We start from the raw sequence: 22,809 nt of genomic DNA on the forward strand, positions 1-22,809 counted from the left end.
TTCCTCCTCACACTCCTGATCTAAGACAAATACCCAAAGCCTGCCATAGGGCTCTGCCTCCTAATACTAGGGCACCTCTGCTGTAGACCAGTCTGACACATTCAAGGCTAAGAGCAGGACAAGTTTACACTAAAGTTTCTGTCTTTGATCAAACTGATCAACACTAAATTAAAGAAAGACAACCTCTCAACGATCCTTAAAGACCCCAGTCTTAGAGAGAAATGACTTCCCAAGCCCCTTCTATAGCCTTCCCACCCATGTGCCTGCTGTGTGTGTGTGTTTCCTCACCTCTAATAAAAGGCTCTCCTCACTGGCTGATTTTGCCTGCTATGCTCAAGACATTTCCTGCCTTTTAATTCTTTAAATGGCAGAGAAATGAACCCTAAAGTATAGTAGCAAGACCACTTTATAACCAGCACACAAAACCTGTTGGAATCCAAGTAACCCATTTTTTACTAGTGAATTCAGCAAGATCAACATGAGAAAAAATAATGGGGTTCTTAAAAAATTTTAATTTCAGTGAAAATGCAGGCAACACATTATAAATTCTATAAACTCCATTCATTCATGAAAACTATGACATGGGAAATAAGTTAATTTCAATTAAGAAATCCAGTAGGCCTAAGAAGAACATTGCAAACCATTAGGACTATCTAAAATGAAATCTAAAATAATGAGTAGATACATACACACTAGACAGAAATGTTTATTACATGATTCACACTCTTCCAAATAAATATATATGTTATTAACGCTTCAATCAAATTTCCAGCATGATTGTAGAAGTGCAACCTGATAGTAAAATTTATATAAAACATTCAGGAGCAGTTGATGAAATTCTGAAGAAAAGATTAATTCATGGAAGTGAATTTACCCTAAATAAAAATGGGAGTGCTGTCCTCTGAGGGGCTCTGCCTAGCATCAGACTGAAAGGGATACTGATACCCGCAGCCAACCTTTGGATGGAGGTTAGGAACAAATATGGAAGAGTTGGGGGAAGGATTGAAGGCCTCAAAGCGGATACAAACCCCACAGAAAGACCAACAGAGCCAACTAACCCAGACCCCTGGGAACTCTCTGAGTCTGAGCCACCAAACAAAGAACATTCATAGGCTGGAATGAGCCCCTCCTGGCCCCCAGGAGAAGACAGGCAGCTCAGTCATCATGGCTACCTTGGTCTCAGTGGTAGAGGATGAGCCTAATCTGGCAGAGACTTGATGTGTCATAGTGGTGCATACCCAGGGTAGGTACCACACTCTCAGAGGAGATCTGGGGAAGAGACCAGAGTGATCAGGGAGGGAACATGTCAGGGAGGGACTGGGAGGTGGAACTGTGTTTGAGATGTAAATTAACTAATTAATTAAAAAGGAAATGTTGTAACTATTATGAAACTGGGATGTGAACAAAGGAAGGGAGACACAGTTGGCAATGTGCTGGCTGACAGGGTTTAAGGACTTAGTTTTCATCCTAGAATCCACATAAATAGTAAGAACAAGTATTCTCTGTAATCCCAGTTGTAGAAGCAAGAACAGACAGTTCTTCAGGGGTCACTGGTCAGGCAGCCTAACTTAACCTGATCATCAAGTTCCAGGCCAGTCAGAGAGGTTGACTCAGAATCCAAGTTGTATGGCCCCCTAAAACTGAAAACTGAGATTGTTAGATTGTCTCCTATCTAGCACAAGCATATGTATATACACACACACACACACACATGAACAGGCACTACATAGTCATACAAAGTACTAGAAAGCAAGTCAACAACTTTGGTAGTTTGAATAGGAATGGCTCCCAAAGTCTCATGAGTTTAAATGAGTGCCCCTAGGAAGTGGCACTATTAGGGGGTGTGGCCTTGATAGAGTATGTGTGGTCTTCTTGGTGGAAATGTGTCACTGAATGGGTAGGCTTTGAGGTCTCAAATACTCAAGCTATGCCGGGTGTGACACAGTCTCTTGCTGTCTGCAGATTAGGATATAGAACACTCAGCCTCTGGTACCTGCTTCATGCCATGAAGATAGTGGACTAAACCTCTGAAATTATAAGCCAGTCCCAATGAAATTTTTTTTGGTTTTTCGAGTCAGGGTTTCTCTGTATAGCCCTGGCTGTCTTGGACCTTACTCTGTAGACCAGGCTGCCCTCGAACTCAGAAATCCACCTGCCTCCGCCTCCCAAGTGCTGGGTTTAAAGGCATGTGCCACCATGGCCCAGCTCTTTTTCTGGTGTGTGTGTGTGTGTGTGTGTGTGTGTGTGTGTGTGTGTTTTCTTTTTGTCTTCTTTTTTTTTATAAGAGTTGCCATAGTCATGGTGTTTCAGCACAGCAATCAAAACCTAACTTACACTGCCAATTTTACTGTATCATAAGCCTACAGAGATGGGTAAAAGGATTGAGGGATTGTCCAGTAGACTCCAACACCCCCCCCCAACACACACATATGGATACAACTAGAAATAATTATCCTGAGTGAGGCAATCCAGACTCAGAAAGATAAACACGATATGCCACTTATAAGCAGATGCTAGTTGTAAAGTAAAAGGTAATCATACTTCAATCCACAGATACAGACAGGCTAAGTAACAGGGTGGGCTCTGGGAGATGTTTGAATCATCCTGGGAAGAGAAAACAGAATAGATTTTGCAGGTGTACTCAGGGAGGGAGGAGATGGAAACAGGAGGGATGAGGTCAGGAAGGGAGGAAAGGAGGGAGAGAATATGGGGCAAGATGACTGGAATAGGAGACATGTAGGGGGTGATGTGGAAGCTCCTGTTATCTATGAGGATGACCTTTGTGAGGACTCCTAGTAATGGAGGATATGGAACCATCCTCTATAACCAGACAAGGCTTCCAGTGGTGGGATTGGGACACCAACCCATCCACAAAACCTTTGACCCACACCTGTCCTACCAGCAAGATGTATGAAGGCAATGGTGACTCAGATTTTGTGGGAGTGGTCAACCAATGACTGGTCTAATTTGGAGCCCAAGCCATGAGAGGGAGTCTATGCCCCCATACTGCCTGGATGGCCAGGAACGAGAAGCCAGATGGCTCAGAGACCTATGTAGAACCAAACATGACTAACTGAGGAGGAAAAGGTCAATGATATCCTGCTACACTCATAGGACCAGTGCCCAGCCCAGTCTTCATCAGTGAGGCTTTCTCCAGCAGCTATGGGAGCAGATGCAGAGACCCACAGCCAAACAATAGGCAGAGCTGGGGAAACCTTGAAGAAGAGTGGGAGGAAGGGTTGTAGGATCCAGGGGTCAAGGACATCAGGAGAATGTAGCCCACAGAATCAATAAAGCATGACCCATAGGAGTTCACAGAGACTAAAGAGACAATCATGGAGCCTGCTGGATCTGTGGTAGGTCCTCTGCATGCATGCTGTGCTTGTTTAGCTCAGGGTGTGTGGGGTCCTAACAGTGGGAACAGGTATGTCTTTGACTCTTTTGCCTGCTCTTGGAACCCTTCTCCTCCTTACTGGGTTGTGTTACCCAGCCTTTATATGAGGGTTTGTGGCTAGTCTTACTGAATCTTGTTGTGCCATGTTCAGTTGATATCACTAGGGGGAGGGCTACTTTTTTTCTGAAGTGAAATGGATCTGAAGGAAAGGGGAAGCTGTGGGAGACTGGGAGAAGCTGGGGGAAGGGAGTCTATGATCAGGATGTTTTGAATGAGAGAAGAATAAATCATAGAATAAAAGGTAAATACATACTTGATAAAATTATACAATAGATTACTGGAATAAACGGAAATTTTAGACTCTCCAATAAATGGTGTCCATTGTAATTTCTTATTTGTATAAAGCAAATTAAGTAAAAGTGGATTTGAGAATTTTGGACAGTATTTCCTGATAATATTCCTCACTTTCTGATCTATCTCCCTTCCCTCTGTACCTGTCTTAGTGTTCTCTTTTTTTCCATCCATTGGATTCAAATTTGTGATGCATATCTATATATTCTTGGATATGTGGACTTCCACTGGCTTATAGCAGGCTTAGCAGGGTCTATACTCTTAAAGAAAACTGACTTTCTCCCAGTAGCTGTCATAATAATAGCTCCTTAGCTAGGGGTGGTACTTCATTTTCATCTCACCTTTCCATGCCAGGATTTTTTTTCTTTTTTAGCATGTGCTTGTGCATGCTAACACAACTTCATACCTCACTTTCCTGGCTTGTAATACCTGCAGCTGCCATGCTGTGTTTAGAGGATTTTTCCCTTGCATTTATTCTGTCTCCGAAAGTATTCACCTTTGACTCTTATTGTTTTTCCTTCCTCCCTGACACAACAAGTTCAGTGCCTTGGGAGGCAAGCATGTGATTTATATTTCCAATTCAGGATTTCATATTCTACAGTCAAGCCTGTACAGACAGGAACCACCTTTCCTACTTGCTAGCTTCCATACAGCTTGAAGGTGTTATCCATACTATCAGAGGGGGATAAAGGTCAATCTTACCCAGCTGTGAAGCCTATAAACTATGAGAACCCCTGGCCTGGTAAGACATACCCACTGGTGCAGTAGTAGTACAAATGTCTAGGAAGTAACCAACTACTTCTGACTTGACTTAAGTCCCGCTGTACAAGATTAAATCCACACACTTGGATTCATTTTAGAGCCTAGAACCTGGGGGTTCATGCATCATAGACCCCAGGAGAGAACCCACTATTATTATGCTGCTAAGGAACACAGTGTTAAGCCAGCTGTTACTGATTTATCTTTAGATATAGATAGATACAGATAGATATAGTTATAAATATAGATATAGATTAAAGCACCCCTCATCCCTCATCAGAGAAGCTTCTTTTCATAGTAGAAGTTATTTAACACAGATCCCCACAACTTGCCTGAGTATAGAGAACAAGAGACTGAAATGCAATGTTATTCTTAAAAGAGTCCATTTAGGGAAGAATCCAAGTTTTAAATACAAAGTTATAAAAATAATAGAGACTGTGTGAGAAATACCCCTATTACACTAGAAATGGATTTCTTAAGCATGGCACAAAGTAACAGAATCTGCAAAAGAAATGACTGAAAAATATAACCAATCTAAAGGTTCTATACAGTACTAGTCTCCACAAAGTATAAAGAAAACCCAGAGATACTTAATCAATAATGGGCTACAAAATAAGGATACTCACATATAAGGAAGCCATAGGATGGCCAATGGTAACCAAGTGAGGGGTATACATAGGCAAAAAAGCAGAATAGAAAACAAGACCAACTCATGTCTCAGAAGGGGTTAGAAATTAGAATATTGCAGTGACATTTTTGTCTTGAAGAACTCACCAATACCCACAGGTGAAAGACTCACCAACTCATCCAGGGGGCGTAGATTTTTATCCATAGCAACAACCCGAAATTTAACTGGAAAAAAAAGAGAGAGTGAATTTACTAGTGAATTTACTAGGCCTTCTTGCCATGTTCAGGATGGTGACTTAATTCCTTTGCCCACTGTGGAGCTTCATACCTGACTGTCCTGGTTTGTACACGGGCTTATCTGTCTGGACAAAGACAACACTTTCTTTGTTCTTCAAAAGCACCACAAGTCTTTCACTGAACTGACGTGTTGGCCCTTTGATGTTGACATAGATAAAGTCCTCTATATCAGAAGAGTAGAGTCTAGGAATCTGTGAACAACAGGGACAAGAGACCCTTCACCATCTGACTCTCTGCACTTCTTAGTTTACCTCACTAACCTCTCCTTCCACCTCACAGGAAAGAGGTGGAGGGTCCATCAGTTTCTGTTTAAGGATTACATGGATGAAAAAACAGTGTCAGGGAAAAACTAATGAAAAGAAAACACAACATTTTGTGTAATTCAATGTGAGTTTATGTGGGTAACAAAAACACAGTGATTTTTATAGAGTAAATAGAATCTTGATTGAAAATTATCTATAACAAATGAAAGAACATGAGCTCTAACTCTGAAACTGAGGTAGAGAGAAAGGTAATGTATTAATGGTGATAGGAATTATGTCTTGAGGATAGGTCCCAAAGAAGAGGAAACACAGCACTTTTTCAGGATATCAGGATTACGCATAGGAGATGTGGTCCTAATCAACTGGAGTGCACTAGTAGGAAGTACTATGAATTGGCAAACCCTTTCTTTCTCTGGGCAGATGCCTTTTTGAGGGAATTCAATGGAAAATCAGTGCATGCACAAGTATTCTCTCATCTCATTTTGGGGTGGGATGATCTATGCTATTTGTTTATTGGGTAAATGTTCTAAATTACTATTGTTTTGAGTTCACTGATATGCTTCTAGATTAACCTGTTTTAGAAATATATATGGATATTAAATATACATACTCACAATATGTTCATAGATATAAAATAAATCAGGACAGGTATATAGTACTCACAATGAAGGAAACACATTGGAACAAGTCCTTGTCAACCACAAGATTATCGAAAAGGTTTCTCAGTTTCCCAGGATATAACATATATACTGTGACGGTCACTGTCTCATTCAGATGGTATAGATGGAGGCAGATTTTCTCAGGGGTCTCAGTGTAGAGTTGAGAAGGGACCAGCACCATATACTTCCTGGAAAGGAAGGAGATCCGGCCAGCTGATGACAGAGCTCATTGTCTATAACTGGAGTTTCATCACAACAACCATTACCATTCATGTTTCAACAGCCTGAGATGGCAGGTTGACAGTGTGGCAGATGTCACAGCTTGCCACACAGTAGAGTTGACAGACAATTATCAGCTCATCAAATGATCACCTTCAGCAGTGATACCTGCTGTGGCAAGTTGAAATGGCATTGGAGCTGAGACAGAAGGAAGGACCATCCAGAGACTAAATCGCACCCCTCAACTCCCTCCCTCCCCGGATCCATCCCATATACAACCACCAAACCCAGACACTATTGCATATGCGAGCAAGATTTTGCTGACAGGAGCCTGATATAACTGTCTCTTGTGAGGCTATGCCAATGCCTGGCAAATACAGAAGTGGATGCTCACAGTCATCTATTGGAAGGAACATAGGACCGCTAATGAAGGAGCTAGAGAACATAGGACCGCTAATGAAGGAGCTAGAGAAAGTACCCAAGGAGCTAAACGGGTCTGCAACCCTATAGGAGGAACAGCAATATGAACTAACCAGCACCCTCCAAGAGCTGTGCCTCTAGTTGCATATATAGCAGAGGATGGCCTAGTTGGCCATCAATAGGAGGAGAGGACCTTGGTATTGCCAAGATCATATGCCCCAGAACAGGGGAATACCAGGGCCAGGAAGCAGGAGTGGGTGGGTTGGGGAGCAGGGTGGGGGGAGGGCATAGGGGGTTTTGGGGATAGCATTTGAAATGTAAATGAAGAAAATATCTAATAAAAAAGAAAAAGAAATGGCATCCACCCCCTTCACTAAGCAACCAGAGTTCAAGATCTAAGTTTTTATTTTTTTAATGAGAATATGAGAGAAATAATTATTCTTTTCATAAAAATTATTATGTTTTCATTACCAATTTAATTCTTTTTAAAAACTTATTTATTCTATGTATCTGAGTACATAGAAGTACAACAGAACAGGGCATCACATCAGATTACAGGTGGTTGTGAGTCACATTGTAGTTGGTGGGAATTGAACTCAGGACCTCTGGAAGAGGAGTCAGTGCTCTTAACCTGAATCATCTCTCCAACTACTCCTCCCCATTTCATTTCAAATTTATTGATAAATTTTTTGCATGTGAGTACAATATTGTTCTCTCCTGAAACAACAGAAGAGGGCATCACATCCTATTACAGATGGTTTTGAGCCACCATACGGTTGCTGGGAATTGAACTCAGGACCTCTGGAAGAACAGTCAGTGCTCTTAACCACTGAGCCATCGCTCTATCACCCATTTTTAATTCTTAAAAAATTAACTCACCCTGTTATTACTTTTGGGTACTCTTCAACATAAGATTTATAATGTGACTGTGAAATTTAAACTTGCATAATTCACCTATGTTATACTTGAGAAAATGCCAAAGGTTAGGAATCGTTCTCTTCTTTTTCCTAGAATTAGAGATTTTTGTCCCCCCAAATCTAGCCTGTCACTGCTATATCACAGTAGGTAAAAATATCACTAGCTTGCTTTTTATTTTTACCACCTTAAATATATTTTTCTTAACACAGATAAAAAAGTCAATCAACAGTATAATCCTAATTATATGGTTATTTTTGACATCAAGTAAGTTCTCCTGGTTGTTTAATCCAAGGTCTGTGATCTTAACAAATGTATTATTTTAGGACACAAATAGCCACAGAGTTCTGTTGTGCCTGAAGTCTTATCTGTCTCAAAGTTGCACCATAGGCTACACATTTCCAACCAAGAATGTTAACACTTTAAATGCTTATTTTTCAAAGAGATTAAATAGTTTAAACACCCAAGAATATCCTTGACCATTGGGAATTGAGATACTACTGGTTCAGTAATGAGGTGAACACTATTCTAAATCATACCATACCTTAGTTTAGTAACAGTGATTGCTTTAGAGATGGGAAAACGATTATCCAGAATCAAGTAATACTAAAGTTGGAGCACATATAAACAATTATTTGCTAGTTGTAAAGCAAAAAGAATTTAGGGAGATTTTCAGGGGAAGGGACTGTGAAAGGGAAATGGATAGTTTTTTGATTGGAGAAGGGAAGATATAAAGAGGGCTTTGGTGGTACTCACAGGTGTTCATTGAGTGAGGAAGCAGAAGGCAGGAAGGCAAGAAGAACTGAGAAAAGACAGAGCTGAGCCCGTCTGTCCTTCCACATGGTGTGGTAAGAAGGACAGGAAGATAGGAATTATGGTGTCCCTCTCCTTAACACTGTTTCCAGAGTCCTCCAATCCACAGCAGCTTATATATGAGTCCTCTATGCAAATAGGATGCTCTGCCCAAAGGGTTTAAATAGGAAAATAGAGTATTTGCTCTCTGTTAATGTCACTGTGTTCAGTGGTGGCCTGAGCACAAGTCAAATAAATTACAACAGTCACAGGAAAGGTGCCAGAGGAGCTGTGGCTGGTGTTGGTAAAGGGACAAGGCCACAGAATTTGCTTAGTCTGAACTAGAGCAGACTTTCTCAGTCTTAATTACCAGTAAATCTTTGCAGTACGTGGCTATTACCTGACTGTGTGCCACCTAACTGCTGCTACTCACTTAGAAACTAGTAGCACTCTCTGGGATGTGACTTCTCCATTTCTTTCCTTCCTCATTTGAGTGTCACCAGAGTAGTCCAGGTTGGAAATTTTAAGTTGTATCTCTGATCATTCAAGTATCTACTTTTATGGGTCTTGTGTATAAAAAGGGGACTAAGGATACTGGGTAAGCTAAAAAACTCACCTAGTACAAGTTACTGTGCCTAATTCTTTGTTAGAACAGAAGTCTACAAGTCTCATCTAGAAGCATGTTTCTGTCTCTACAGTTTACTAGGAGGCCCAGTATAACTGTGCCACTAAAGCTGATTGCTACAAATGTTGAGGGATCAGTATTTGGGATGCTGCTTGGATCCTCTGGAAGGATATTAAGGTATGAGTTGGGAACCACATTAGAATTTCTAGTCTAGATCATAGGGATGTTTACTTTTGCAAAGATTCGGTGGTATTTGTTTGAAAGGGAGGCATAGAATAAGCTGAATCAATTATAATGTAGAGGCATTGAGTGAAGAGAGAGGACATGCTAGCAGGGGTGTGATGTAAGCATGGAAATGATGAAAAAGAAAGAAAACTTATGCCTGGCATGGTGGTGCACCCCTTTAGCCCCAAAACTCAGGAGGCAGAGGCAGCCATATCTCTGTGAGTCAGAGGACAACCTGGTCTACAAAGTCAGTTCAGGGCACTCAAGGCTTGCACAGAGAAAAATGCTGGTTTGAAAAAAAAACAACTAAAATTTATGTATTTCATTGATGGACTTTTGAACCTCAATTAATCAAAGTAGACTAGTGCTAGATGTAGGCTTCTTGGTTCACTCATGTTCAACTTTAGGTTAGGTTCTCTAAGATGGAACCTGAACCAAGATGGAGTTGGTCTGGCCTTTCACACTGACCATGTGAGTCAGAGTCACCCAGGTGTGGGAGAAACAGAACATGCATTAAGATTTATTATACATTTTAATGCTTCAAATCATGTTTGAGGATCCTAATATTTACAAAAAACAAAAACAACAGTGGGAAATACACAAGGGAGTTTTGTATTTTAACTTAAAAATATCTGTGATTAGAAACTAAGAAAGGCAATAACATTTGAAATGTAAATAAACAAAATGTCTAAGTAAAAATATTGGTTATGTCTAAGGTATGTGGATCAAGAGATACATGTTCCCTCAATATATTAAAAAAAAAACAAACAAAAACTATCAGAAAATAGAATATTTTGTGTGATGGTGAATATTATATTTAAAAGTTTACAATTACTATGTTTAAGAGAAATATAAACCAAAATGCCTTTAACCCATGAGCTCTTCTTGCCCAAGGACAGATGACTTCCAGGAATGCTGGGATTAATCTTAAAATTACCTCATTTGCTTATGTAAGAGAACAAACCATGTGTTTTCACCCATGTAAACAAGTTTGCTTGCCACTGAAGGCATGAAATATGTGTGCTTTTCTGCATGTAGGCCAGATGTGTGGCTGGTTGCACTTAAGCAGGAAGAACATAGCCTTGTGAGTGTTGCCTTTATAAAATTCTTACTAATGTACCTCAGAGCTCCATCTTGAGAGTTCTCTCAGGTTCAGTCCTGGTGTCATGGTTATCTGGTGTTGGTGAAAACTATCATTTCAGAAAGATGGAATGCTAATTAATGTTTTTCTCTTTTTCCTCTATTTCATGTCTCCCAGCTATGTGAGATGAGTATATGTGTGTGTGTGTGTGTGTGTGTGTATGTATGTATGTATATATGTATGTNTGTNTGTATGTGTGTGTGTTTCTGGGTACAGGTGTATGAGTTTGTATGTGTGGTTTATATCACTTGCATGTGTTTATTCATATGTGACTAGGTCAGAGGTCTTGTGTCATTTTTACCTTGCTTACTGAGACACTTTCCTTCATGCTGAAAGTTGCACACACACACACACATACACACACACATAGCAAGATCCTTGAATATTCACATTTACATCTGTTATGAGATTACTTTTAGTTCAGATAAATTTCAACACATGATAGTGATGGTGTTTCATGTTCATGTTGGGTTCAGCATGGAATCTTAAGATAATGCCACACACAAAGTGGTCAACAATAAGCACATAAGGAGGCCAAGGGAAGAGGCCCATGGTCAGCCAGAAAAAAATGAAATTTTGTCTTTTTCTGAGATGTAAAATGGCTTTAGCATTGCTCATCTACAACATGCCAGATCCAGAGATAAGGTGAGCCTGTGCAGAGCCCTGGATATGTAGCTGGATCCTCAGCAAAAAGGAGAGGCTTTCGGTCTCATGCCAGGGCCTTCTGCAATGTAACAGAGCAGGCTATGGTCCGAGTTCACCATGTAAGTGTATAAAAGTGTCACGGGAAAACTCTTTACCCATTGTAAATAAGAAAACGAAACCAAAGGGAAACATGGAAGACTCAAACTGTTGAAAAAGGAACAATTAAGAAAATTTAAGACACAAGCAGAAATCAATGTTTCAAGCCAAAGAATGGAGTGTGTGACTCAAAAGGAAAAACAGAACACAAAATCCAAACCAACAAGAGGAAAGCTGCCCATATCAAGGTCCAAGTGATTAGGAAAGCCAACGTTTATCAGGGCCAATGTTAGGGTCCAGCTGGCATGTATTGCTTTTTCAAGGAGGGGTCATGGCAAGATAGTTATCAGGATAGGCAAACTGTAAGCTCATCAAAGCTTAGGGGATATAACAGTACAGGGAATGTATCCAAGTGCATGCTGTAATGAGTTACCTTATTGTCTACTTCACACTAATAAGGCATTTAACATCAGAAAATTAAATTGAAAACTATCAAAGAATCGTGCTTATTTAAGAATAGATTTATGGGTCTAGAAAACAAGCAACTCAAAGAGGACCACAAATCAGATCAACAACGTCTGTTTTCAAGAGATCAATAATACCAAAGTCTACAAGAACCCATGCCTGAGTCCAACCTGTCTGTAGCCAACCAAACAACAGGTTCTCTGTAGTGTGAGGAGAAAATCCAGGGTCTCCTCCCCTACCCACTCTCTGGTGTTCAATGGGAAGAGTCTGCACTTCCTCACAATGTCAGCAATGAGGTCATAACAAGAGTCAATCATCATGGCTCTTCACATCCCAACATGAATGCTTTCACTTTCTGTCTCCAAGCACCCCATTCCTTTTATTGTCATGACCAAATCCCTGAGAAGAAGCAACATACAGTACACAGGTTTGATTTTGGCTCAGGATCTCAGAGAACAGGGAAGGCATGGCTGAAGAATTGGGTCTGAAGCGGCTGCTTAGATGGGTTTGACAAGTCCCATTGCCTCTAATGACCCAATTCCTCCTGTTCGGTTCTGCTGTCCTGGTGTTTAATAACTTCTCCAAGCACACACCTGCAAGAGACAATTTAGAGACAGGAGGTGGTGTGACCACTCACATTCAAATTTTAAAGAGGACATTTTGACCTTAATAAGAGCAGCAGTCACAAGAGTGGTGAGCTTTGTGCTGACATAGATTCAAGATGTGGATCGAGAATGAACACACGGGATTCTTAAGGCCCTTTTCTCCAGTTCTTTTTAAAAAAGGCAGAGATCATTTTGGCTCAGGCCCTCAAATTCTTCAATGACTAATTACTGTAGACCCCCTATTTTCTACCTATAGGCATGAGACCTACTTCCTTTTTTTTTTTAATCATCTTAGTTACAGGCATCAAAGAGATGGTAACCTTTCTGTGCAATGTGATGACATAAGGAAATGTGCTGTCCCTTAAGATCCCCCAGGGTATATTTTGTCTCCTGAGTAGCAGGGTGGCAGGGGAAGTCTCTTAACTTGATAGGGGGATTAATGACTATAGGGATAGACTTGAGGGTGGGGGTGGGTGTAGTAATAAGCTGGTGGTTATGACCCAAGTGCAAGGCATAATTGAAGTCTTTATATTTTACAGCTAATATATACTAACAAGAGCTTTACAGTAAAGAATAAGTTAACATACAAAATATCAAAGATAAATGCATAGATGACAATGGAAAGTGGGTGATGCTAGTAATTTAAAAAACACCTGAAGCAAACACACAAACTAAATCCAAAACAATAAACACTAACTCAATATCCATGCACCAAAAACAAAACAAAAATAAAAATAACCCCAACTCATCAGGAAACAAACTCATAATGTTCAGGTCAGTGGGGATCACAGATGGTCAATTCCAAAGGGAGACAATAAAAAAAAATTCTCTGAGAACCAAAAGTCTGAGTCCAACTGTTCTGTAGTCAATCAACTACCTTTCAGCAGTATGTGCACAAGAACCAGTTCCAGCTGGTGCCTTGTGTGAGCAGGCTATTATCATTTCTCACAATGGCAGCTTATGAGGTCATGGGATACACGTGCCAATCACAGCTCACCAAAACCCATTATCATTTTCTAGTTCTTTTCAAGAGAGGTGGAGACCATTTTGTCTAAGACTTCGTCTTAGTCAGGGTTTGTATTCCTGTGACAAAACACCATGATTAAAAAGCTAGTTGGAAAGGAAAGGGTTTATTTTGCTTACATATTCCTGATTATAGTCCATTACTGGAGGAAGCAGGGCTGGAATCTGGATGAAGGAGCTGATGCAGAGTCCATGGAAGGAGGAAGGTGCTGCTTACTGGCTTGCTTCCCATGGTCTGCTCAGTCTGGTTTCTTGTAGAACCCAGGACTACCACATCAGGGATGGCAGCACCCACCATGAGCTGGGCCCTCCCACATTGATCTCTAATTGAGAAAATACCCAATGGCTAGATCTTATGGAGGCATTTTCTCAGCTGAAGCTCCTTCCTCTCTGTTGGCTCTAACTTGTGTCAAGCTGACACACAAAACCATCCCATACAAGCTTTCAGAGGTCTAGGTACAGCGTGGGGATGGGCTCAGCTCCTTCAACTGTTTCACTGCACTGACAATCTCCCAGATCTCATAGGGACCCATTCTGCCTCCAGCCAGGCCACACATCCAAAGGTTTCCTAACTTCCTAAAAACAATGCTGCCTGTCTTAATCAGGGTTTCTATTCCTGGACAAAACATCATGACCATGAAGCAAATTGGGGAGGAAAGAGTTTATTCAGCCTACACTTTACATACTGCTGTTCATCACCAAGGAAGTCAGGACTGGAACTCAAGCAGGTCAGAAAGCAGGAGATGATTCAGAGGCCATGGAGGGATGTTCATTACTGGCTTGCTTCTCTTGGCTTTCTCAGCTTGCTTTCTTATAGAACCCAAGACTACCAGCCAAGAGATTGTACCACCCACAAGTGGCACTCCCCCGTCACTTGATCATTAATCGAGAAAATGCCCCACAGCTGGATCTCATGGAGGCACTTCCCCAACTGAAGTTCGTTTCTCTGTGATAACTCCAGCCTATGTCAAGTTGACACACACAATCAGCCAGTACACTGCCAAAGACAACAAAGGGTGTCAATGTCAGATAGCACAGGTCATATCTCATGTAAAAAAGCCCTTTGCTCTTAATGGTAATGATTAATAACAATACAGATAATGATAGACTCAGGAAGTGTTGTGCTTCCCTAGTTATGGACACTGGCTTTTACTACTTGGGAAGTTAGAAAGAGTTCTTTAATGGCTTTGTGACTTGGCTTTTATAGACTCATCATCTATGTACTCAGACATTCAATTCCTTTGCTTTAAACTTAGACAGATATGTTTAAAAAGTGCTCCCTCACTTACATGGAGATGCTGTAAGATGCTCTGCTTTCATGGCAGCCCAGGACATGTGAGAGACATGTATGAGGCTCAGGGGAAGAAGCTTCATTCCAACTACACTATGAGACTGTCATCTAATTTCTCATGAGGAACTCTAGATCTCAAAAGAGAGTGGTTGATGGGTTCAGTATTACTGAGAAAGTTATCATTCTAGATTAATATACACAAAAATGTTTTCTTTGTATGGCCATGGAAGTTGGAGTTATGCTGTCCTTGCCCTCCAACAAATGCCTCGGTTCATGTTATCATTAAACTGTGGGAATAAATACCTTGTTTTATTGGCAATTGTGAAGTCAAGACCAACCTACACAGAGAAGAAGGGTGGGAGGAGGAGAGCCTGCTTTTTCTGTTACTGTTTTTGTCTCCCACTTTGTTCAGGTCTTTGTCCTACATTCTGTTCTCTCTGTCATATGGGTTTTCATGTAAAGCATCAGGCCTGATCTGACTCTCTGCCCTGCACCAAGTCAAAACTGTCTAAACTGCAGGAAGATTGTAGAATTGTCTCTTGGGAGATTTCCTGCCAAGCGTTCACCTTGTTTTCCAGTGCATGCTTTGAGGATGGACAGGTGGAGAACTCTTGACTCTCTTAGGGCTTCATCTTGGTCTAGTCCCTGCCATTGATATGGCCCAATCAGCTGACATCAGCTTGCATAACTCTTCATAGGACCTGCTGTCTGTCTATCTGCCTAGTCCAGGATCTTGACCTTTCTTCTTTGAACTCCTCTGTATCTCTGATCTCAGACCAAGGATGTGTCTTCAGCTTCCCCGCAGCTTCTGTTTCTTGTTATCACTGCAGACTTGTTTAAATTTCTGTCATCCTGCTTCTGAAACCTCAAGGCATCTGTGGCCTTTTATGACCTTAAAGTGATTGTAAAACCTAGCAAGCAAGGAAGCAGGCATGATGAGCAAGAAAGAAAAAAGGAAAGATGGAAGAGAGGAAGGAATGAATGAAGAAAGGAAGGAAGAAAAAGGATGGAAGAGATAAATTTCCTGTATAATATGTGATTGAGTGCTAATATTCCTAATTAAAATTGTGTGATTAGCCAAAGTTGTTCACCTCAGCAGAGGTTAACAAGGAAATTAGGGATGTCTGACCATTTCCTGCCTTTGACACCTCCACACCTTGTGAATTTGTTATTAAGTAAGTCCCAATATTGTGGAAAGACACAAATGTTCTTTTCTGTTCGGGACATAGTGTTCTCAGAACATGCCCTCTCTTTAGGTGTAACTGCCAAGGAGCACCTTCCACACACAAGAGCTGAGCCTTGGTAGACAGCTGCTTGCTACCCTCTATCTCCAAATGGTCTTTCAGAGGGGCCCAGTATTTGAACTAATTGCTTAAGACAGCATTACATCTAGACAGCATTACATCCAAGACTGAACTTTCCCCAGCATTGATCCATTCATAGATGCTCAGTCCTTATGATTGATATAAATATCTCAGTTAAATCTAACTTTTTTATTCATTATCTTTTTATTTATTTAGACTTTTCTTCACTTCAGTCACAATAATTTTATTTTTGCTGTACATGTCACCTTACCAATGTGCCCCAAACTGAAGGACTTAAACAACAGGGTTCTCGAGGGAAGGGACCTGCAACAACAAATTTGAGATCAGGAGACGGGAAGGAAAGAGACAAGACAAAAAATCCTGTTCAAGTCTCATTTACTTGTGAGAAATGGAAGGTTTATAAAGCTGAAAGGCACAAATAATTTGCTCAGATGCATAGGCCAAACTGGTGTTTAGTAACACATAAGACATCAAAGAAATATCCCTATTGTAAAATGTCTGGAGATTCCCCTATTGTAAAATGTCCTGAGTCAACAGAACCAAGACAGAAGAAACAAAGGGTGTTAGTTAATAGATGATGTCTCAGGGACAGGATGGAGACTGAGATACCAGTGGCTTTTGGGCCCCACCAGGTGCCCCTTTTTTTGTATACACAAACAAGGCATACTTAAGGTAGCAGTGTCTAAATCAGCTTGGTCCTATAGACTTCAAGGGAACTGTGCCTGTCTTCCGTCAGATAGGTTCCAAGCACAGTCATGCCCTTCATGGGTGAGGGGGAACTCCATCATCTTAGAAGTGTTCCCTTTCAAGAGAGACTCCTAGGTCTTGAAAACTTTATATGCCCCAGTACAGGGGAATGCCAGGGCCAAGAATTGGGAGTGGATGGGTAGGGGACAAGGGCAGGGGTAGGGTATATGGAACTCTTGGGATAGCATTTGAAATGTAAATAAAGAAAACATCTAATAAAAAAGTAAGAAATGGAAAAAAAAAGAAAAAAATGAAGTGTTCCCTTTCTTATGTTTCCAATCATACTAAAGGCTGCTTCCTCCTCTCAGTTGCCCATCACTGGCTAGCCAGTCCATTGCACTGGAAGGTGAAGAACCAAGCATGAGCTGGGTTATTTTAAGGGTCATTTGTAAGAATGTCATCAAAACTGTTTCCTAGATCTGACATTGCCAGTGGGTGGTAATGAGTCCGCAAGGATTGGGCCTTAATTGCATCTATTTGTCCCTAAATAAAGGCCATAATTTTATTAAAAAGAAAAGGTCCTAGCGATAGTAGAATTAGTAAGCCAATCACTGGGTCATGGAATTGGTGAAGGTAGGGCAGAATTCTGTTCCAGGTGCTCCACATGGGGTTCCTGATGTCTCTTCCTCCAGTACCTGCAAGCTTCTTTCAAAATACGGAGGTCTGTAATACTCACAGACGATAAAACAAAAGCTGCTTGATAGACCACCATAACAGACATGCCCGATTTCAATACATAAACACAACTGGAAAAAAATATAATCAATACAACTTAAATAAAACACTAAATACTATGGAAGAAAAAGTGATTTTAACAAGACCAATCAATAACAGATTTGGAGCCTTAACATGCACACTAACATTTGTTTGAAATACAGATCCTGTCCCAATTTTATCTATTGCTAAGATATCATCATAGAGAACTGCAGCTAGCTTTCAAATGTCTCTAAAAATATCCACAAACAGTCTTCCAAATGAAGACTGTTATTTCCAATATTGGATTGAATTATAGACCAATCCATGATTGAGTCAGAATAACTGATCACATTAAAGGAGAGAGAAGAGTCATCATAACTTCCCCCTTTGATCAAGTTTTTGATGGCAGTTTCCACAGTCTCAGTGTTCTCTGTCTCACAAGATCTAAAAGCTTGAAGCAAGGGAGCTTGTCCAATCTGGGATATAGGCAAGAAAAGGTGGGTCAAGAACATATGTCCAAAACACCTTCCCAGACACTGTTGTAGGTCCCTCTGAAAGCTCACGTGAGCATTATTCTTTGTCCCAGCATCAGTGTGTCACACCAATCATACTGGAAGCTAGCGTGCTCCTTCACCATTCTGGGGGGGGGGGAACCACAAGCATGCCCATTTCTCCATATTAAATACTTGATCAGGACCATGCCATGTGTCAGTATGTTCATCCTTCCATTTCACCTTGGCTTAAGTATGCCTAGTTGTAGGGGGCCAAAGACACTTATAGAATTCTTTGGCATCCAAATTTTAAAATTTTTAAATAAAAAGAACTTGATTTAAATAAATTTGTGGTATACAGGGATATAACTCCCTCCCTTTTTTACTTTGTGAGATATTGTTTTAAAGTTACACGATACCTGTTTCTCAATACCTTGTCTTTCAGGATTATAAGGAATCCCAGTATTATGGGATTAATCCTAAAGTTTCTCAATACTTTGTCTTTGAGGATTATAAGGAATCCCAGTATTATGGGTAATATTAAATTGCCGATAAAACATCTGAAATGCTTCACTGTAATTTCCAGTTCCACTATCTGTTTTAATCTGATTTGGAACAACAAGCATAGAAAAACAATATAGGCAATGACTAATTACAATTTTGTTGCTTCTCCTCTTAAAGTGGTAGCAACTAGAAAGTCTGAAAAGGTTCATGTCACATGTGCACATTTTATCTTTCTAAAATCAGAAATTTGAGTATCCATTTTTAATAATTGATTATGTATAAATCCTTGAGAATTAATACCGTTATGTAGAACAGGTAGAAATTGAGAACACTGAGAACAAGTCTTTACAAATTGGCATGCAAATTCTCTAAAATTACCAAATTATTATCTCAAGCCATAACTATTTTGATGATATAGAGAGTGTGATTATATGTCCAATTGTACTTGTGCAAGGTCTATAATTTGCCTGGGATACAAGTCTGCTATGGCACTGCCTTAAGAGGCCTTGTCCAGGTAGCCCACGATGAGCTTTTAAATGTCCAAGGACAGTCCTTTAAAGGTACAGTATTTTCTCTTAACTTGAGTTGTATATGCATAAACAATTGCAAAATTTGAGAATTAGCAGTCCCTAAAAAGGGAACAGTTTCAAGCAATTGGTAAGCCCTGAGATTTTATACACACACACACACACACACACACACACACACACACACACACACACATGTACTTCTCTCCCATATATAGTAGATGTATTCTTTATAGGATGAATGCATAAATTTACAGGAAATGCAAAAGCATGCATAGAACCAATTTTAACAACTTGTGTTTTGGATAATGATTAGCAATATTGCCTAAATGTTTACTCTGCCATAGGTCAAATATCAATATTCTGTGATTACCAATTTAATTGTTGTTTGAAACAGGGAATAAATGTTTTTAAGACATTCTTTCCAAAATACCTCCATGGTTCTATCCTCCAATTCTTTATTAATACCAAAACAGCTTCATAATAGGATGTTAAAACTTTACTTGGAGATGAAGAAAGATGAATCCACATTAATGTTCTCTTTTCCCAAAGAATTTCTGTGTGCACCTTGAGAACAATAACTAAAATAAGTAGTTAACAATTAATTAGAGAATTTTCCTCTACTTTCTGCAAAGCTCTTTGTCTCTCACCAGTTAGTTTGCATCTCCCTTGATAACATCCAACAGAGGCTTAAGTCTTCCTGTAGTGAGCTTAAGGTGAGGTCTTAGCCAATTAACATCTCCTGGAAGCTTTTGAAGATATTCTGAAGTAAGTAGATCATCTTTTCTTTCTTGAGTTTTCTGTACCACACCTTTTCTAGGAGGCCCCAAATATTGAAAGAGATACTGCCTCTGAATCTTTTCTGGAGCAACAACTACTCCTCAATGTTTAAACCCCACTGTATAAAAGCAAAGGCCCGTAATAAAACTCCATGAATAATATACACTGAGAAACTGTGGCGAGCAGGTGTGAGCAAGCCCCGTGATCCCTGTTTACCAAGAACTTGAGCCTGCTGATCCTGTGCTGCCCACCTGTGCTGCCAGCCTGATGAGTCACTGGCCTCCCTGGCTGAACTCCAACTGGACCCAGGAGAGGGGCGAGGGACTAGGTCAGAGGACTAGTGAAAAACAAAAACAGGATTGCCCTGTGGGGAGGGAGGAGAAGGCAGTTGGAGAAAGCAGTTGGAGAAAGCTGTTGGGGAAAAGCTGTTTGAGAGAAAGCTGTTTGAGACTGCTGTGGGAAAATGTTGTCTGAGAATGCTGTTTGGGAAAGCTGTTGGAGAAAGAAGTTTGAGAAACCTGCCTTGGCATTTGTGTCATTTATTTCCCCCATCTCTGCAGGTTGGAGTTCAGGGTTTGCGGCATCTGGTGGCCCGTACAGGGAATCTGAACAGGGCATCTGGTGCCCCGTGTGAGGAACAAAAGGCCAAGAAAGAAGCAGAAAAGAAAGCAAAAGCAGAAGCCAGGCGGATGGAACAGGAAGCCAAAGAAGAAGCTGTTCGGTTGGCTAAGAAGAAAGAAGAGGAAGAAGTTAGAGAAAAGAAAGGCAGAAACTTCGGAACTCATGCAAGAGCTGGAATGAGAAAAAGGAGCTACGGGGGAGTTCTGTGGTATGTAAGAAAGAGGCTCCCCAGTGGTGGGACAGAGTTAAAGTTCCCAGTATAGGGACAAGTCAAGCTCCTGGGGTTACGGGACAGAGTTAAAGTTCCCGGTATAGGGACAAGTTAAGCTCCCGTGGTTACGGGACCTAGTTATAGGGACAAAATTAAGCTCCTGGGTTATGGGATGAATCTCCTGGATTATGGGACAAAGTTAGGATCCCAGCATAGGGATGAAATTAAAAGTGAAGAAAGCAGGAGGAGATTGCTTCAAAAATGAAAGTAAGAGTGGTGTTGGTGCAGCTGTTAGCAATTTGGATTTTAGTTAAATATTGCCTAGTGGACAAAAGTGGAAAGTATGCTGCTAAGTTAGAAAAGTTTTCCTGTGGCCAAGCTGGACATTTTAAAAGAGATTGTCCTAATTGCCCGCAGCCAACTATTGCAGTTCCCATGAGACATCCAAAATTATGTCCATAGCATTGTAAAGGCTCATCCAGCAGAAGCAGAAAAAGGCAAACGAGAAGCCAGCAGAGGAGAAGAGAGGCTAAAGAACAAGAGAGTGAGGAGGGAAGTTCAGATGAATTATCTGACAGTGGAGAAATCAAAGAGTGGATTTACTCCAAGGGCAGATAGATATTTTGGAGCAATTAGTCTTTGTGTCATGTGTATCCATGCTATTAGGGAAAGAATTAACATCCGTGTGGAGATTGCCACCACTCAGCAGTGGTTGGAGAAGTGTTGGTATGCTGTGGTGGATGATATGCATGTGCAGGTGGGCACAGGCTGACCAACAACTGCTGACTCAAGCTATGACAGCTATAGAGTCAGGTAATTCACCTCATGTTTGGCTCAGTATGGTGTGTCATTAATCCATGATGGGTAAGACTCTCACATGTGCATACCAACCTAAGACAGGGTGGTGAAAATGAGTTCACCACACCAATGATGGGAAAGGATGTAACATAGTTGAGGGCAACCTAAGACAGATGCGATCCCAGAGCCAAGTTAATTAAACAAAAAGGGGGATATGTGGGGAGCGGGTGTGACCAAACCCCGTGATCCCTGTTTACCAAGAACTTGAGCCTGCTGATCCTGTGCTGCCTGCCTGTGCTGCCAGCCTGATGAGTCACTGGCCTCCCTGGCTGAACTCCACCTGGATCCAGGAGAGGGGAGAGGGACTAGGTCAGAGGACTGGTGAAAAACAAAAACAGGATTGCCCTGGGGGGGAGGGAGGAGAAGGCAGTTGGAGAAAGCAGTTGGAGAAAGCTGTTGGGGAAAAGCTGTTTGAGAGAAAGCTGTCTGCTGTGGGAGAAAGCTGTCTGAGAATGATGTTTGGGAAAGCTGTTGGAGAAAGAAGTTTGAGAAACCTGCCTTGGCATTTATGTCATTTTTTCCCCCATCTCTGCCGATCGAAGTTTGGGGTTTGCGGCAGAAACTCAAAGTCCTAACTTACCGTATTGAAACGGAGACAAAAATAAATTTTCATATAATGTAAGGCTATTAGCCATTCTTAGAGGCAAAACTTTCCAATGATACTGCTTCATGGGTTCTTTAAAATTAGCTCACTAGAAGCAAACCCTTTAAAATTATCAGGATGCAAAGGACTAACAAAAACAATCTTCCACTTCCATAATAATTCTATATAGAGCAAGCAGGCCAGATTTTAATGCCTCTATAATTTCCATAACCTCATTAACCTTCCATAAATATTAAGTTTGAACTTTAGTTTGAACAACACCTGGATATATCTGTTAAAAAATGTCGTGCTGGACTGAAACTTTTAAGGTGGGGTTTTCAAGACAAAAGCAGTGCCATATGAACCTCACTGAGGCTGCTGTGAGCTTTGCATTAACTCAAATGTAAATATTTCTCTTTCTTTTTTCAATTTTTTATTGACATCCTCTTCATTTACATTTCAAATGCTATCCTGAAAGTCCCCTGTACCCTCCTCCCACCCTGCTCCCCTACCCCCCACTCCCAATTATTGGCCCTGGTTTTCCCCTATATTGGGGCATATAAAGTTTTCAATACCATGGGACCTCTCTTCCCAATGATGGCCGACTAGGCCACCTTCTGCTACATATGCAGGTAGAGACATGAGCTCTGGTTA

The 22,809-nt window shown here is 40.9% G+C and overlaps 1 protein-coding gene across 1 annotated transcript in view; it reads right to left on the reverse strand.

Moving 5' to 3' along the window:
* Nucleotides 1–8,837, reverse strand: part of LOC115063343 (murinoglobulin-2-like) — a gene marked incomplete at its 3' end in the record, with an annotated part of 14,323 nt that extends 5,486 nt beyond the window's left edge. Inside the window, exons 1-4 of the mRNA XM_029534734.1 lie at nucleotides 8,661–8,837; nucleotides 6,355–6,538; nucleotides 5,460–5,619; nucleotides 5,304–5,356 (exon numbers count right to left, since the gene is read on the reverse strand). Of these exons, the coding sequence (XP_029390594.1) occupies nucleotides 5,304–5,356; nucleotides 5,460–5,619; nucleotides 6,355–6,538; nucleotides 8,661–8,746 (483 nt within the window). The remainder of the gene's footprint in view (nucleotides 1–5,303; nucleotides 5,357–5,459; nucleotides 5,620–6,354; nucleotides 6,539–8,660) is intronic.
* Between the last annotated feature and the right edge of the window lie 13,972 nt (nucleotides 8,838–22,809).

Source organism: Mus pahari, unplaced genomic scaffold (genome assembly GCF_900095145.1).
Source record: "Mus pahari unplaced genomic scaffold, PAHARI_EIJ_v1.1 scaffold_10551_1, whole genome shotgun sequence".
NCBI lineage: Eukaryota > Metazoa > Chordata > Mammalia > Rodentia > Muridae > Mus > Mus pahari.